The sequence below is a fragment of the Pelodiscus sinensis genome, chromosome 5, assembly GCF_052426305.1.
Source record: "Pelodiscus sinensis isolate ZL-2025 chromosome 5, ASM5242630v1, whole genome shotgun sequence".
In the NCBI taxonomy this organism is placed as follows: Eukaryota; Metazoa; Chordata; order Testudines; family Trionychidae; genus Pelodiscus; species Pelodiscus sinensis.
In genome coordinates this window covers 90,284,067-90,298,472 of record NC_143056.1, presented here as the reverse complement: position 1 = coordinate 90,298,472, position 14,406 = coordinate 90,284,067, and the positions used below count along the sequence as shown (strand labels likewise).

General features: G+C 40.6%; 1 protein-coding gene across 5 annotated transcripts in view; it reads right to left on the bottom strand.

The window, feature by feature from the left end:
• The window catches only part of ZDHHC13 (zDHHC palmitoyltransferase 13), a 28,033-nt gene extending 13,894 nt beyond the window's left edge, over positions 1-14,139 (bottom strand). Inside the window, exons 1-9 of one of the 5 annotated variants that reach the window (XM_006111481.5) lie at positions 14,011-14,139; positions 11,756-11,898; positions 10,784-10,906; positions 9,382-9,459; positions 7,921-8,065; positions 5,898-5,962; positions 3,754-3,916; positions 1,976-2,101; positions 755-888 (exon numbers count right to left, since the gene is read on the bottom strand). In XM_006111481.5, coding sequence (XP_006111543.1) covers positions 755-888; positions 1,976-2,101; positions 3,754-3,916; positions 5,898-5,962; positions 7,921-8,065; positions 9,382-9,459; positions 10,784-10,906; positions 11,756-11,898; positions 14,011-14,025 — 992 coding nt within the window. In that variant the 5' untranslated portion in view covers positions 14,026-14,139. Of the gene's footprint in view, positions 1-754; positions 889-1,975; positions 2,102-3,753; positions 3,917-5,897; positions 5,963-7,920; positions 8,066-9,381; positions 9,460-10,783; positions 10,907-11,743; positions 11,899-13,722; positions 13,923-14,010 lie in introns of those variants that run through there. The other 4 variants (XM_075927719.2, XM_075927720.2, XM_006111483.5 and 1 more) reach the window with 4 other exon arrangements.
• Positions 14,140-14,406: the final 267 nt, after the last annotated feature.

Genomic DNA, 14,406 nt, shown 5'->3' with positions numbered 1-14,406 from the left:
TACATTCACAGGAAAATATTTAAAAATATATTATAAACACTTTACTCATGGTCATTTTAAGTCTCCATTTAAACTGAATTAAAAATTACTGTTCAAAAAGCTTTTGTGGCGTTCTGTGACACGTCACCTACAGTGGTTCACTGTAAAGGAAATGTCACAACTATGTTTCAATCTAATACATGGTATCATAACTGGCTTCATTATTGAATCCAGTTCCTATGCCATGCCAAGGGTACTGTCTATGCTAACTCCTACACAAAAGCAGATACTGGATGCAAGGTGTTGAAATGAAATACAGGTTGGGGGGTAATTTGGGGGGGGGGGCGGGAAGATTTCTCAGACAAAATCCAGGATAGCTAACTTACATTTCTGTAATTACTGTTACAGGGTAAGCTCAGCATGTATCAAGATCAGACCCTCCACAATAGTCATGTTTAGTTTATTTTTGCATGTGTCATTCATTTAAAATGGAACAGTATGTCTGAACAATTCTTATCTACCACTTACATTTACTGTTACAGAAAGATTAAAGAGTTTTTTATATTTGTAACTTTGCTAGCATCTTTTTTTAAATAAATATTTCACCTTAGGATTCTTTAAAAACAAAGCAAAACTTAAATAATTAATTTTCTACTACCCAGTTAATTTACCTTCAGCTAAAGTGAACCTATAAGACCCTCTGTGGGAATACTGTAAGAGATAAACAATAATAATTCTTATATAAATACATGCACAGAAAAGTAAGTGCACAAACCTTGTAAGCAGAGCCATCCCGAAAAATATGAAGAGAAGCATGCTTCCTTTCAAAAGCCAAGAATCAGAATTTAAATCCGCTATGTACCCTATAGCCCATATGAGTGTCAAGGAAGACATCAATAGCAGAAAAAACTATTAAAAAAAAGATTACTGTTACAACACCATACCAAAAGTATTACACGAAGTACAAAGCAGCAGATGACAGCAGACACAAAAATTAATGGAAATACAAAGACAAAAAAAAGATTCTCTGAGGACTAACAAAACAAATCAGGAGAGCAATATCACTACATTTTGCATTCAAGTTTTACTTCTGCATCTTTAACTCATCTATTCCTCAGTCTTTTGGAACAGAAAACAGATTGTTTTAAACTTCTTAAACCAAAGGCAATACAAATACAATATTACTGATTATGTTAAACTTCTTAAACTAAATACAAAATCACTACAGGTTGAACATCTCTCTAACCTGGCACTCTCTGGTCTGGCATGATTTTAATTAGTCAATGTCCACTTATAGGCATAGCCAAGTTTGTTTGGCAAATTCTCTGGTTCGGCACTGGTCAAGTCCAGATGGTGCCAGACTAGAGAAGTTCAACCTATAGTTTCAAAGTTTCTCTTAAAATTGTGTATCACAGGAAATAAGTGTACTATTTTTCTAATGAATGGAAAACTACAAATTAAATTGTTACCACACTTAAAATTATAAAATTTTCTAACTCTTTATCACATTACTCAAGAAAATGCCCATCATACCACCTAATAAAAAGTACTAAAATTTCAGCAAAGATTAATTTCTTACTGCACATCTCAAAAAAATTCTCAAGCTACATTTTGAAACCAGTTTATTTTTCTTACTGGAATTAAATCACATAAAACAATTTACATACTATGACTATATGAACTCCCAAAACAGATACAGAAGAGTGCTCGACCACTTAACAATATTTACACAAGAATAAGGACATAGGCCTAAATGTTCAAAAGCTGCTAATGATTTCTACGTGCCCAACTTTAGATATCTTCAAATCCTGACTCCTTCTTAGAAGTCTTAAGTTGGGCATCCAGAAATTGAACCCCACCTCAAAAGTCACTTAAAAATAAACCCTCTTCCCAATGGCTTCAGCAGAAGCAAGATCATACTCCAGAATTCAAACATTAACATGCATTTTAAAATGTTCACTGATTTATTGCATTAATTGTTCCTATAGGAAAATACCTCATATTTTGCTAACATCATGAATAACCTAGAGTTTTTTCTAATTCTCATTTTTTCTTCTTCCGTTAGCATATGAATGATCAAGCGATTTTGAACATGGTGAGCAAGGTCAAGTGGTGTGTCTCCCTTTAAAAACAGAAATTAAAATTTATTTTTCTAAACGTATTGAACGCTTAAATAACTACCTTGATACCCAAGAAGTAACAAATATTATGAAGTGAAAAATGGAATAATTTGATGCAAGTTTGTTTTTCAAACTAATTTAGGTTACTAGTGGCAGATTGACTGCATAGGCACAGTACAATTAAGACAAGCAAGTAGTTCTTGTTGCAAATGTTTTCAGAGCCAACAAATCTGATCAGATATACTGACTATGAAAAGATGCAATAATAAGACGTTCTAGCAAAGCCGAAGAAATATTACATTCCCAATAGTAAGGCAAAACAAGTATAAACAGTATGATATTCTAGGATTCTCACATGAAAATGGGAAGATATGAAGTGCTTCCAAGTATGGGTAGGCAGACATGCACTCATTCGGATTAAGCTAGCGCATGAAAAAGAACAAGAGTGGCCGTCCACACTGAAATAAGCTCTCTTTAAGGGTCTCAGTCTGGATAGCTAAAATGACATGTCACTTTAGGAAATCTCTGCCTTAGTACCTAATCCTCACAATTTCCATCAGTGGTAAGTATCATGGGTGTCATCGCATAGTCCATTACCTGAATTAACCTGGGTTTATCAGTTAATCCTATCAACTACATGCACTGCCCCCTCTTGCTGTTTGTGCATCCGAGACAGCACGGGGTGTGGGAAGGCGGCAGCAGATACTCATGGGGAGCTGGGTCCTGCATAGCCACCTGCACATCCTCCCAACCCTGTATCCCACAGAGGCAGTGGACAAGGGTGAGGTTGGGGCTGGCATGTGCGGAGAGCTGGCTTTTGTACTGGCTCTCTGTGCGTGCTGGTTTCTGCGGAGACACCTCCCCTCCTCCTCCTGCCTCCCATAGAGACAGCAGCATGGGGTAGGAGGGGCAAGAGGGAGCCAATGCGGGTGGGTGCCTGCTTAAGAGCTAGCTCCCCACGAGCACCAGCTCCCACAGAGTCACCTCCCCCTCCCATGCTGCTGCCTCTGACAGAGAGGTAGCAGCACAGCGGATGACGGGGCAGGTGGGGACCTGTACATGTAGTAAGTGGCTTTCAAGCTGGCTCCCTGTGTACATCTGCTTCCATGGAGCCGCCTGCCCCTCATGTATATTGACTCCCGCAGAGCTGCCTACCCCCTGAGCTGGTGCGCCTTTAGCAGAGGCAGTGAGTGGGAGCAGGTGAGACCCAGTGCTCGTGGCGAGCTGGCTTTTAAACCTGCCACTTTTGCAGGTAAACATGTAACCACTAAAATTTCCAGTAATTACACATTTACACTAATACCCAATAGTTAACATCCCTAGTAAGTATTATCACATTTTACCGATAGGAAAACTGAGCCATAAAAGTGAAGCAGCTTGTCTAAGATAAAAGGACACTGGTGTTCACTGAAGTACTGTAGCCAAGAGCTGTGTGTAGTCAACCTCTACACCACACAAAAATAAATTCCCACCTACATTTTTGAAAAATTGAACAAGAAAGTCAACTGTTATACTTGTGTTCAGATTCCCCATTATAATGACACTAAGATCTGAAGTGCCTGAAAGATGATTAGATGGAGCCCTCAGATTGTTTTCTGAAGTAATTTCACATTGCTGAACTACACAGAATGACGGGTAATTTAAAGAATTGTACCTTGATGTTTTTGATGTCCAAATTAGATCCAGCATCCAGCAGTAGCTCTACAGCACTAACATTTCCTGCTGTAACTGCCCAATGCAATGCAGTATTCTTCTGAATTTTGTCTACAGTGTTGAGTGAAGGATTAAACTTTAGAAGAAATCCTGTGGGTTCTGGTCTAAATGAAAGGATATACAGACTTGTTAGCAAAAACAAGAGACAACTAAGACTAGAGATAAACATATTTTTAAACACATTATAAGCTAAATGAATCCTCACATCATTGTCCCTATACTTTTTTAGGGTGGGAACAAAGAGGAACACATTTGTCAGTAACTTGCCCAGGACTACTCAGCTAATGAGTAACAGAGTCCTGAATTCTAATCATGACATCTCAGTAGTTCAGGGGTGGGGAACCTTAGGCCTGGGGACCAGAGGCAGCCTCTGACTTGTCTGGATCCGGCTCCCAAGGCTCAGAGCCCCCCACAGGACTGGAGCATACAAAATCTACTAGGCTGGGCTCCCCTAGGCTCTGGTATGCGAGGGGAATGTGGGGAGTGTCTTTCTTCTTCTCAGTTGGGCACCACATTAGTGAGGGTTTTTTGTGTGCGGCCCTCGACTGATTTTTCTGTGGGTCAGTGACTCCCAACAAAAAAGGGGTTCCCCAGCTCTGCAGTAGTTGTTTCTCTAAACTTCACTACCTTCTACTTCTCTCATGTACAAATGTCAAAGCTGGATGTCCTGATTCTATAATAAGGTAACTTCCATATCAGGGGAGCCTAGAAATTATAAAACACTCTTGAGATGTCAAGTTGGTTATTCTTCTACCAGGATTGTCTGCAACGGTGCACCATAAATCACAGCTTGGGGATGAAACACAGTCAAGCCAATGCACAGCTACAGGAACTCTGGACAGTCTGGAGAGTAACCTGTTGAGCCTGGTCCCCTTTTGTGATCAAGGGGACAAGGACGCAGATGCGGCAATGGATTCCTAAATGTATTAAGTGTGTAAGTAAATTTTCCACCAATGTTTCCATTCTGTGAGGATATAGTTTTTAGCTCCCCATTGGCATCAAGTGTGTCTGGAAAACGGAAATCAAGCTCTTGTCCCAAAGCATAGGAGATGCTGTAGCAAAGGGATGTTCCATGTGATACAATGGTTGATTTTTCCAGTTCATAGTAGTGGGATTCCTGCCTTAAATATGAAGAATCCTATAAGTTGGTACTAAGCATTGTTTCCTATGTGAAAATAGGGCAATCAGTCTGCCAGAGATTAAACTGGTTTTATCTGTCACAGCTCTCCAAGTGAGCTAACAGTAGTTGCATCTGAAAGGTATGTAGAAGCTATGTGCACAAGCACATACAGTCTGGATATCAGTATATAATTTAAGCAGCTAATAGCACGAGTTTCCAAATTCAACTTAGTATCAACAAGTTTGATGGCTGAAAAGCTAAACAATTATTCAGCTAGAGCAAACACCAGCACAATAAAGATGTAAAAAGGACTGAAAGCTCTGTTCCCTAGGAGGGTTCTGATAGTTTGTATTAGGGGAAGAGATTTTCATTTTTTGGTTTTGCAGGTGGGGTTGATATAATCAGATCACTGTCAAGTTTTGCTCCCAAATATGTGATAAGTGGATGGAATAACTAGATTGAATACCCCGCTGTTCAAATGCTAGTAAGTATGAGCTGAAAATGGAGTTTTACAGGGTACCAAATTAAATTTGTACTAGCTTAGGGCTCTCCCTTTTTCCTATTGTGATCCTACTTTCAGTTATTTTTCTGGGATTGTGGGAGATGGTTTGTAGGTGCTGGCATTGAAGACTATTAATACTAATACAGTTGCACTAGTGTAGAAAAGAACTTTTCCTAGCAAACACAAGGCTCCACTGACTGTAGTAGGAGTCTTCATAAATAAGAAATAAATACAGGTTCATAGAAGTGCTCATAAGTTGTATTTATAGATGCATTACCTCAATAAAAAAAAACAACTCTTTAAAAAAAAAAAAAGAGAGATCTACCAGTCAACTGTAAATTGGGATGAAACTTTTGGCATTTGTTGCCTCCCAGTAAAATGATATATTTTCTTCTTTTAAAAAAAGCTTATCAGTTATCTGTGTACAAGAAGTTTAGTAACTTTTTAATTATTCATTACTTACCCAATTACTTTCTGTGCTGACAACATAAGAGGCGTTTGGCCGCTGAAATCTGTTGTATCTATACTCTGAGTATGAAAAGATATTGAGATTATTACATACAGATTTATTTGCAAGAGTTCAGAAAATAGAAGATAGTGTACCTGATGCTTAGCTGACACAAACTGACATAATTCTAGTAAGGTTAGCGGAGCTAGCCCAGTTGAAAACCTAGAACTTATTCTAGAAGTAATTAGAGATGTTAAATTAGATTAACTAACTAATCGAATAGTTGATGGGATTTCCACCTAAACGCACCTCCGACTAAAGGCACCTCCACCTTTGGGATTTCCTACTTAAGGCACCTCCACCTTTGAACTGTAGCAAGAGCTGTGCTGGGCTCTTGCTGCAATTCAAAAGCAGAAGCCCCACAGGGAGCATGGGGCTTCTGCTTTTGAAATATACAAGAGCCTTAATGGGACTCTCATACATTTCAAAAGCAGAAGCGCAGCAGAAGAGGTATGAGTGGAGACTGCTCAGTGCCTGCCCACGCTGTTTCCCGGTGTGCCTCTACATCACCTGCCCCCCACAGAGATGATGCTGGGGGGAAAACCAGCTTTTAAGCCAGCTCCCCCCAGCACCGGCTCCTGTTCTCCCCCCTTGCTGCCTCTCTCTGACAGAGGCAGCAAGGGGGAGGGAGGGAGAGAGTGACTAGTCACATCATTAGTCACTTACATCCCTATAAGGAATTGCTTACCCCTTCCTCTCTCTTGAGTCTTTATGTCCAAGTTTAGTTCCCTGGTCCAGCAACCTCAGGACCTGATTCATCCCAAAACAGTCAATTTGCCAGACCAGGGGAGAGCAGTTCTGCTCTTGGTTGCAGGGCTCCACTCCAGCAGAGTAGATAGGCCAGCAGTGCAAGCACATGGCAGTGTTCTGGGCTATACTCTAGTCCCTCCTCCCCCACCTGCAGAGTTGGGCTCCTTGCCCCTGGGTTTCTCTTCCCCCGAGCATCACCCAGTCTCAGCTCCTCCCCATCCCTCCCTGAGCTTGAACGCTGCAAATTATTTTCTCCCTTTTGGCATACAGACAGACCCACTAGAATTGCACATTCATATTTTGAAAGCAAGAATTCAGGTTAATTTACAAATATGAAGTATATTGAACACAGATTGGATCTAAGTGGATTTTTTTAAGTATTTGAAGATTCCCATAGCAACTGAGATAATGGAAGAGTCTTCTTAAGCCTGACTGTGGCATACAACATCCATACCTTGACTCCACAGATTACAATTATTTTAATACAATAGGGTTCAGGATAGAAAGAAGACATGTTTATCAGTCTGTAAAATCTTATTACAAAACATTATCTGAGCAAAGGCTACAATCCTGCAATTACTTATGCACATGCCCAATTTTACTCACAAGAGAAACTTCAGCTGGACTACTCACATGAATTAAGTTACATACATGTAAGGGTTTCACAATGTTATCCAGCAAGTAATTACACAGTCTCACGTCTACCTTTAAATTTAGCTAGATGCTGGGGTATAGTGATGAAGTTTTTAAAAGAGCTAAGAGAGGACTGGAAAATATTTAAAGAGAGTCAAGCGGATCATATGTTTTGTGAGCTTGAAATAACCAACTGCTACATGGAATACCAGTTATTAACTGAATAATGAAGTACTGTCTTTTAGTACGTGTTTCAAGAATATATTGTCAGTTATTGGGAATTAATGTCAGTTATTTATATTGCACTATAGGTTTGAGTGATGCTGTACAGGATTGATTATGTATTTTGACTTCTAAAAAGACAGAAAGATGTTAAAAAAAACCAGAAGAGGGGGCGTGTGTGTGTGTGAGTGTGAGAGAGAGTGAGAGTGAGAGAGAGAGACAACTTGTACCACAGTGAATACTTCCTTAAAAACTGCCTACCAATGAGGCAGTTTTTCATTTAAAATAGATAAAATATATATGCAAAACAGACAACTAAGTAGGAAACAACACAATATACATTTGGGACATCTGCTGCATATCCAAAACATACCTGGCCTTTTGATATGAGATAAGCTATTATAGGCATATGCTGAAAGACCACTGCTAAGTGAATGCCACTGTATCCTTCACCATCAATAAGAGTAGGATCTGCTCCACATTTTAACAACAATATAACCATAGCTAAATGACCTTCCCTGAAAAGAAATAGGAAATCTTTAATAAGTAGACAAGAAATTATGGAAGAGCACTGTTCTAATTCATATTAAATATATTTTGAGACTGATTGACCTACCTGTGGAAAACCCCAGGGAAAGCTTTAAAAGAAACTTGGTAAGTTTAATTTAGACTATATTCTAAAAGTATATTTAAACCAATGATTGTAATTAAACCTTCAGAGCAGTGCTGAATATTTACTAAGAATTTACTTTGCTGTCTGTCCTAGCATTTCAATTAATAGTTAACAAAAGAATTAAAATTTTACATGTGAAAACACTGTATCAGTTACTGTGAGAAGTCTATGTCTTTTGCTTGCATAATCATGAATATTTTATTCTCATTCGTGTGTACTCAAGGCATCTATGGAACATTTCAGTTCAGCTATTTAAACTGGAATCATATCTCTGGATATTGGTGATCAAACTTAAGACCACAAGTCTGAGTTACTAAAAACTCAGGTTAATTAATTTGAAGTGAAACAGCTCTTTAGGAATAGCTCGCAGAGTGGACACATTTATTTCAAAATTGATTACATTAAACCAACAAAAGGTATTCATTCTGGAATAAGAATTTCCACACCGCGAGCTATTTCAGTTAATTTTCCTATGTAGATAAAAACTATATTTCATTTCCTAACCAGCTTACTGTCTTCTTGATGGACAAAGGGTATGTTCTGAAATTGCATTACACCCACCTGATCTAACTAACGTGCTAACTTGCACATTTTTAGGTGTCTAGCACAGACATAGCACAGTGCCTTTAATACAGACTAAGCTGATCAAACTGAAGCCTGAGTTCCTCCCTTAAATCCCATTCTAGCACACAAGCTAACACATTTGAATCATTAGTTGGCCATGTTGTATCCTGGGCAGTCCTGGTTACCATGTGGCCAACTAACTTGTTTTCAGAATGGTGTCTTAACAGCCACTAAGAGGAATTTTCACTCATATTATGGCAATACACATTACAAAAATCTTTTTTCCTATTAAGACAAGACATTGGAGATAAATTCTGAATATTTAGCATTGCTCCACCCATAGCATAGGTCAAAACGTTGGATGTACCTGAATAAAATACATAACTAAATCATAACATATTTTGCAAGCTCCATAACCTGGGTATCTGAGGGCAGGTTTGAGTGCTAATATACATACACAGGCTACAAATTCTTTGTTCCTAAATAAAAGAAATACAGAACTCACTAGGATGGAGATATTAACTAATAAGCAAACAGCAGATGCATTGTTTCATTTAATATCAACACAAGCATAATTGGCATCTGTAAGAACTATACCTTATGGCCCAGTGAAGAGGAGTTGAATTTAAATCTCCACCTAGTTGATCCACTACTGCACCTTTGGAAATATAAAACCTGTTTAACAGTAATAAAATAAAAACACTGAGTAAATAAGAGACAGATGGAAAAACCAAAACTTAGAGAAGAGACTGCCCTACTTATGATTATTGTTGTAATAATGATACTTTCACTAGACAGGCAAATGCACAAAGATAATTTTACTTTAACAATGACTGTTTTGAAAAGATGCGGCATTTCAAAAAAACACAGTATCAGCAATGCAATTATGACATCAAGCACTGCACTACTGCAATTTTTATGCTATGCAATTCATTAGATTCACACTACCTAGACCTCCCCCCCACATTTTGAATCTGCACTGTGCATTCTTGGTAGTGACATCAAACAAATGCTGAAATATTTGCTGGATTGGATGCTTAGGTTCCAGCCCTTCAAGCTGCTTCACGTGAGTGGACTTCAGCATTTCTGCCAAGCCCCACTTAAGTCAACAGCAATTCATCTGCATGGATCTAATCATTTAGGACTTAGCTACATGGGATGTTAGTGAACTACAGCGAGGTGTAAATTCTAATGGAAGTCAGACACTAACCGGCTCACACAGATACCGCTGGCGCTCACTAAAAGTTCCCTAATGTGCACTGATGTAGTCCTGTTACAAACAGTACTACGTTAACATGCAGAAGGGAATCTTTAATGCACAACAGCAGGGTCTACATCGTTCAGTTAGTGTGCAATATGCTGGTGTTCATCAGAAGTTACACCCTAATGCACCATGCACCTAAGCCCTTAGAGAAAACAAAACAACAGAAATATACTGTTGAATATAATTAACATTATATATAAAGGGTTAAATTCTGCAAGGCACTGCATACCCTATACTACTATGGACTTTAGCCTGATTGGACCTCAACATGTGAAATCTTTGTTGAAAGTTCCATGTTAATACCCCATTTTACTAATTAGAAAGAAGCAGTTCCAACTGCTCTCTCTTTCTCTACTATCCAAGGAAGTAACTTGAAGTTCCAGAGAGTAAAAAAAAATCTCATTTGAAATACCTATTAAGATATTGGCAGTCAAGTGAAGGGTTTAAAATTTCATTTTCTATCAGAAATGTGCGTGTTCAGAACATACCGGACCTCATGTTTTGCACAAATTCACACTCAAAGAACGTAAACAGTAAACTATACAATTTCAGGGGTATAACCAATGCAGACTAGAAAAGGTAAGTGTATTTTATAAAACTATATAAAAAGAGTATATACTATAGGGTTCAGTTGGTATGAAATATAACAGAAGTGAACATGAAAGAAAAATATTTTGCCTAAGTTATTTATTTACAAACATATGGTCATATACACACATATATGCAATAGCTTACTTTACAAGATCCAGTCTGTTGTTTATTGCTGCCCAGTGAAGAAGTGTCACATTTTCTTTGTCTGGTTGTCTGACATCATATCCTGCTTCCACCAATTCCTTGCACCGATCCAATATGCCATATCTTAAGAAAAATATTCAGTTTTAGATGTGATTCTTCAGTATTTTCCAATATAGAGGTTTTCACATATTCAAAAAACCCAAACAAAAAACCCACCACCACCCACTAAGGGTCTAATCCAGAAGTTTCTACTCAGGCAACATTTCCTGTTGTGTCAAGTGAACATTTTTCTGAGCGAGTTAGAGCGCTAAGTTTCCTCTAAGCTGTATGGGAACTTAGCACTGGAGCAGAGGTCCTTCTACAACTCACATGGAGCTGCCTCAGAGCTGCTACAGGTGGGGACAGGTACCCCCAGCCCTCTCTCCCCAAGGCAGCCTTCACCCCAAATGTCAGCCCCACCCCAGAGGCCACACTCCCAGCCGGTGCTCTCAGCCCACATCCCAACCCTCTGCCCCAGCCCTGAGTTTACTCCTACACTCAAACCCCCTCATCCCTAGCCCCACTCCAAAGCCTGTACCTTCAGACAGAGCCCTTATCCTCCTGTACTCCAACTCTCTGCCCCAACCTGGAGTCTCCTCCTACCCCCCAACCTCTAGACATCACCTCCACCACACGCTGTCTATGTACAGAATGACTTTTGTTATGTGCACCAATATGAAGGTAATGTATCACAATCATAGCAAAAGTCATTTCGCACATGATCATAAAAAAATCAGAGAGAACACTGACTGACACACAAAACCTTACGCTAACTGAAACTAATCTAATTTAGCTATAACTGTTTTAGCATGGTTTTAGTTTTCTAATATTTAAGGGAGGAATCACATCATCTGATCAGTTAAGAAAAATATTTTAAATGGCTTTAACTTTCAAAAATTCCATTATTTAATATGAACATACCAACTGACTTACTGTGTAGCTTTGACAATATCACAGTTACTGTAGTCTTCCGGAAGTGGAAATGTTGCTTGCATTTTCATTTGATCTTTATCTTTGTGGACGCAATGCCAATTCTGTGCATGAGGTCCATGGGGGCCATGGCTGTGATTTTTACACTGTAGGTTAACAATGAAAATATTTACCAATATATATTATTTAAATTAGACACTTTGTGGAAGGGTTTTGTCTTCCCTAGGCAGAAAGCACCCAGCACAATTGGACTGAGGGAAGCAATATATCAATATAAACAAATCAGTAAATGTAAAGACCTCAGTAATTTGCATCAATTAAGACACTAATTCTGCATTTATTGCCTATGTGGCAATCAGAACCTCACATGAATATGTCTAAGAAAAAAAAGAATGTATTTATAATAAAACTATTCTGTAACAATGGTTTCAATGTTTACACAAATAGAGTATAACTTTGTGTTGTAATGTGCAAGACTCATTCAACCAATGAAGAGAAAGTTACAAAAACTCTGTAATATATTGTGCTCATTTCCTAATGAAAGTAACAAACATATTTATTTCCCTTTCTAAAAATGTTGTGAAAATCAACTGTTATTTTTTACTTCAGAGAAGACTGCATTTTAATACAAAAACAATGATTTCTACACAAATAGGCTAAGATTTTGAAACTTAAGTAACTACAGTTACCGACCAGTAAGCAGTAATTTTGGCACCGGTGACCTTATTTTCACAGGTGCTGTGCTCCTGTAGAACACTGAAAATCAGTTAAGAATGTAAACATTCTGGGTGTGTCTACACTGAAGAGCTTAACTCGAGATAAGCTATGCAAACTGAGCTATGTCAATTGCGTAGCTTATTTAGAAATAGCTTATTTCAAAACAGGGAGTGTCTCCACAGCACTTATTTCGAAATAGAGCACTTTTCCTTGACTTTCCTTATTCCTTGTACAATGAGGGTTACATCATCCAGAGTAAGAAACCCTCCACTTTGAGATTATTTTGACACTATTTCTAAATAACTGCCCACTGTGTAAACAAAGACTAAGTTATTTTGGAATAGCACTCAGTGTTTCGAAATAGTGTTTCAGTGTACACGTACCCTTAGTTGTTTGACTATATGGTTAAATCTGCTTAGAAAAGGAAAAAAGTTCTTATTCATAATAGGATCTACTTGACACTCCTAACTGAGTAAGGAGTTGCTAACCACCATACTTGTCATTACAAGTATATCCAACTTTCAGTTTGCTCTGACGATATTTTTCATTAGCTGTACAATATTTTGTTTCCAGGTGCAACCCATTTTCTCCTTTCCCTACTCTCAGCCACCTTCGCAAGGGCCCAATTTAATACACTCTTTCCAAATTTCTGTGAAGTTCCCGGCAAAGACTGAGGCCATTTGTTGGCTCTCTCATATCTTAAATGCGGAGTAAAATTGGGGGTAGAAAGTGTGGGTGGAAACAGTACAAAGAAAAGCCACAGCAAGGAAAAAGAAGCAGGCGAGGAGAGAGAAGCAACAGGGAAGCCCACCGCTTCTACCTATTCTCCAACACACCAGCAGCAGCTGGAGGCGGACACCAAGAACAGTGGCAAGGGGGCAGGGACCTTTATTTTATGAAGGGAGCGGGCACGGCACCAGTGGAGTTTGCGGAACCGGTGCCTTCGCCTTACGAAGGGGGACTGGCGCCCCTCTACTGACACCCCAGTCCGGCTGGGGAGGGGACAGCGGATCAGCCTGCCCCCCGCGCTGCTGAGCAGACAGGGATCAAGTCTCGGGGGAACCAAGCAGCACCCCCAGCCTCGGCGGAAGGGGAAGGGCCCCCGCCCCCACGCTGCACCGCGCCCCCATCTCGCCGACCACAGATCCCTGCCAGGCCTCTCTCCCTCCCCGGCCGCCCCTGCGCGTCACCGCGGCTCCTCCCCCGCCGAGCCCGTCAGGAGAGGCCGCCCCGCGTCCCTGCGCGCCCCTCACCGCGGGGCCGCTCCCGCCGCCGCCGCCCCCCTCCATGCCGGCTGCGCAGGACACGGGCCTCCCGCTCTTCCGGCCGACTCGCTTCCTGCTGCCGTCGCGCTTCCTGGGGCCGCGCCGCTGCCAATCCCGGGAGCAGCCGCCCAAGCGTGGGCGGGGCGCCCTTCCCACCGCACACCCCTGCAGTCTGGGCCTGCGGCCGGGGCCTGGGCCGTCCCCTCCCCCCCATTAGTGGAAGGCAGGTAGCTAGCACACCCCGCACATGCACCCGCAAGTTCAGGGCCTGCCCACCTCTGGCAACCTCATGATGCCTCCTCCTCTCCCACGTCAAGTCCCTAAGACAGAGCAGCACCCACGTGTATCTTCCCCGAGGGATGAACAGTGAGCCCCTCACCGCACATCCTGCCCCGCCCTTGGTTTTCAGTTGTCGCTCCCACAGCAGCAGGCCCGCAGAGCCAAATGTGGCTGGTTTCAAGATCTCAGCCCTTCTCCGCTGAAGTGTCATGCCTTGTCTACAGCATCACTGCATCACATAGATATTTCTCATCCAGAGTGTCTCATTGGCTGTGTCCACACTCAGGGGTTCTTTCGAAAAAAGTACCCTTTTTTCGAAAGAACTTCCCCTGCATCCAGACTCAAGCCGCGTTCTTTCGAAATTATTTCGAAAGACGCGGCTTTTCTTTCGAT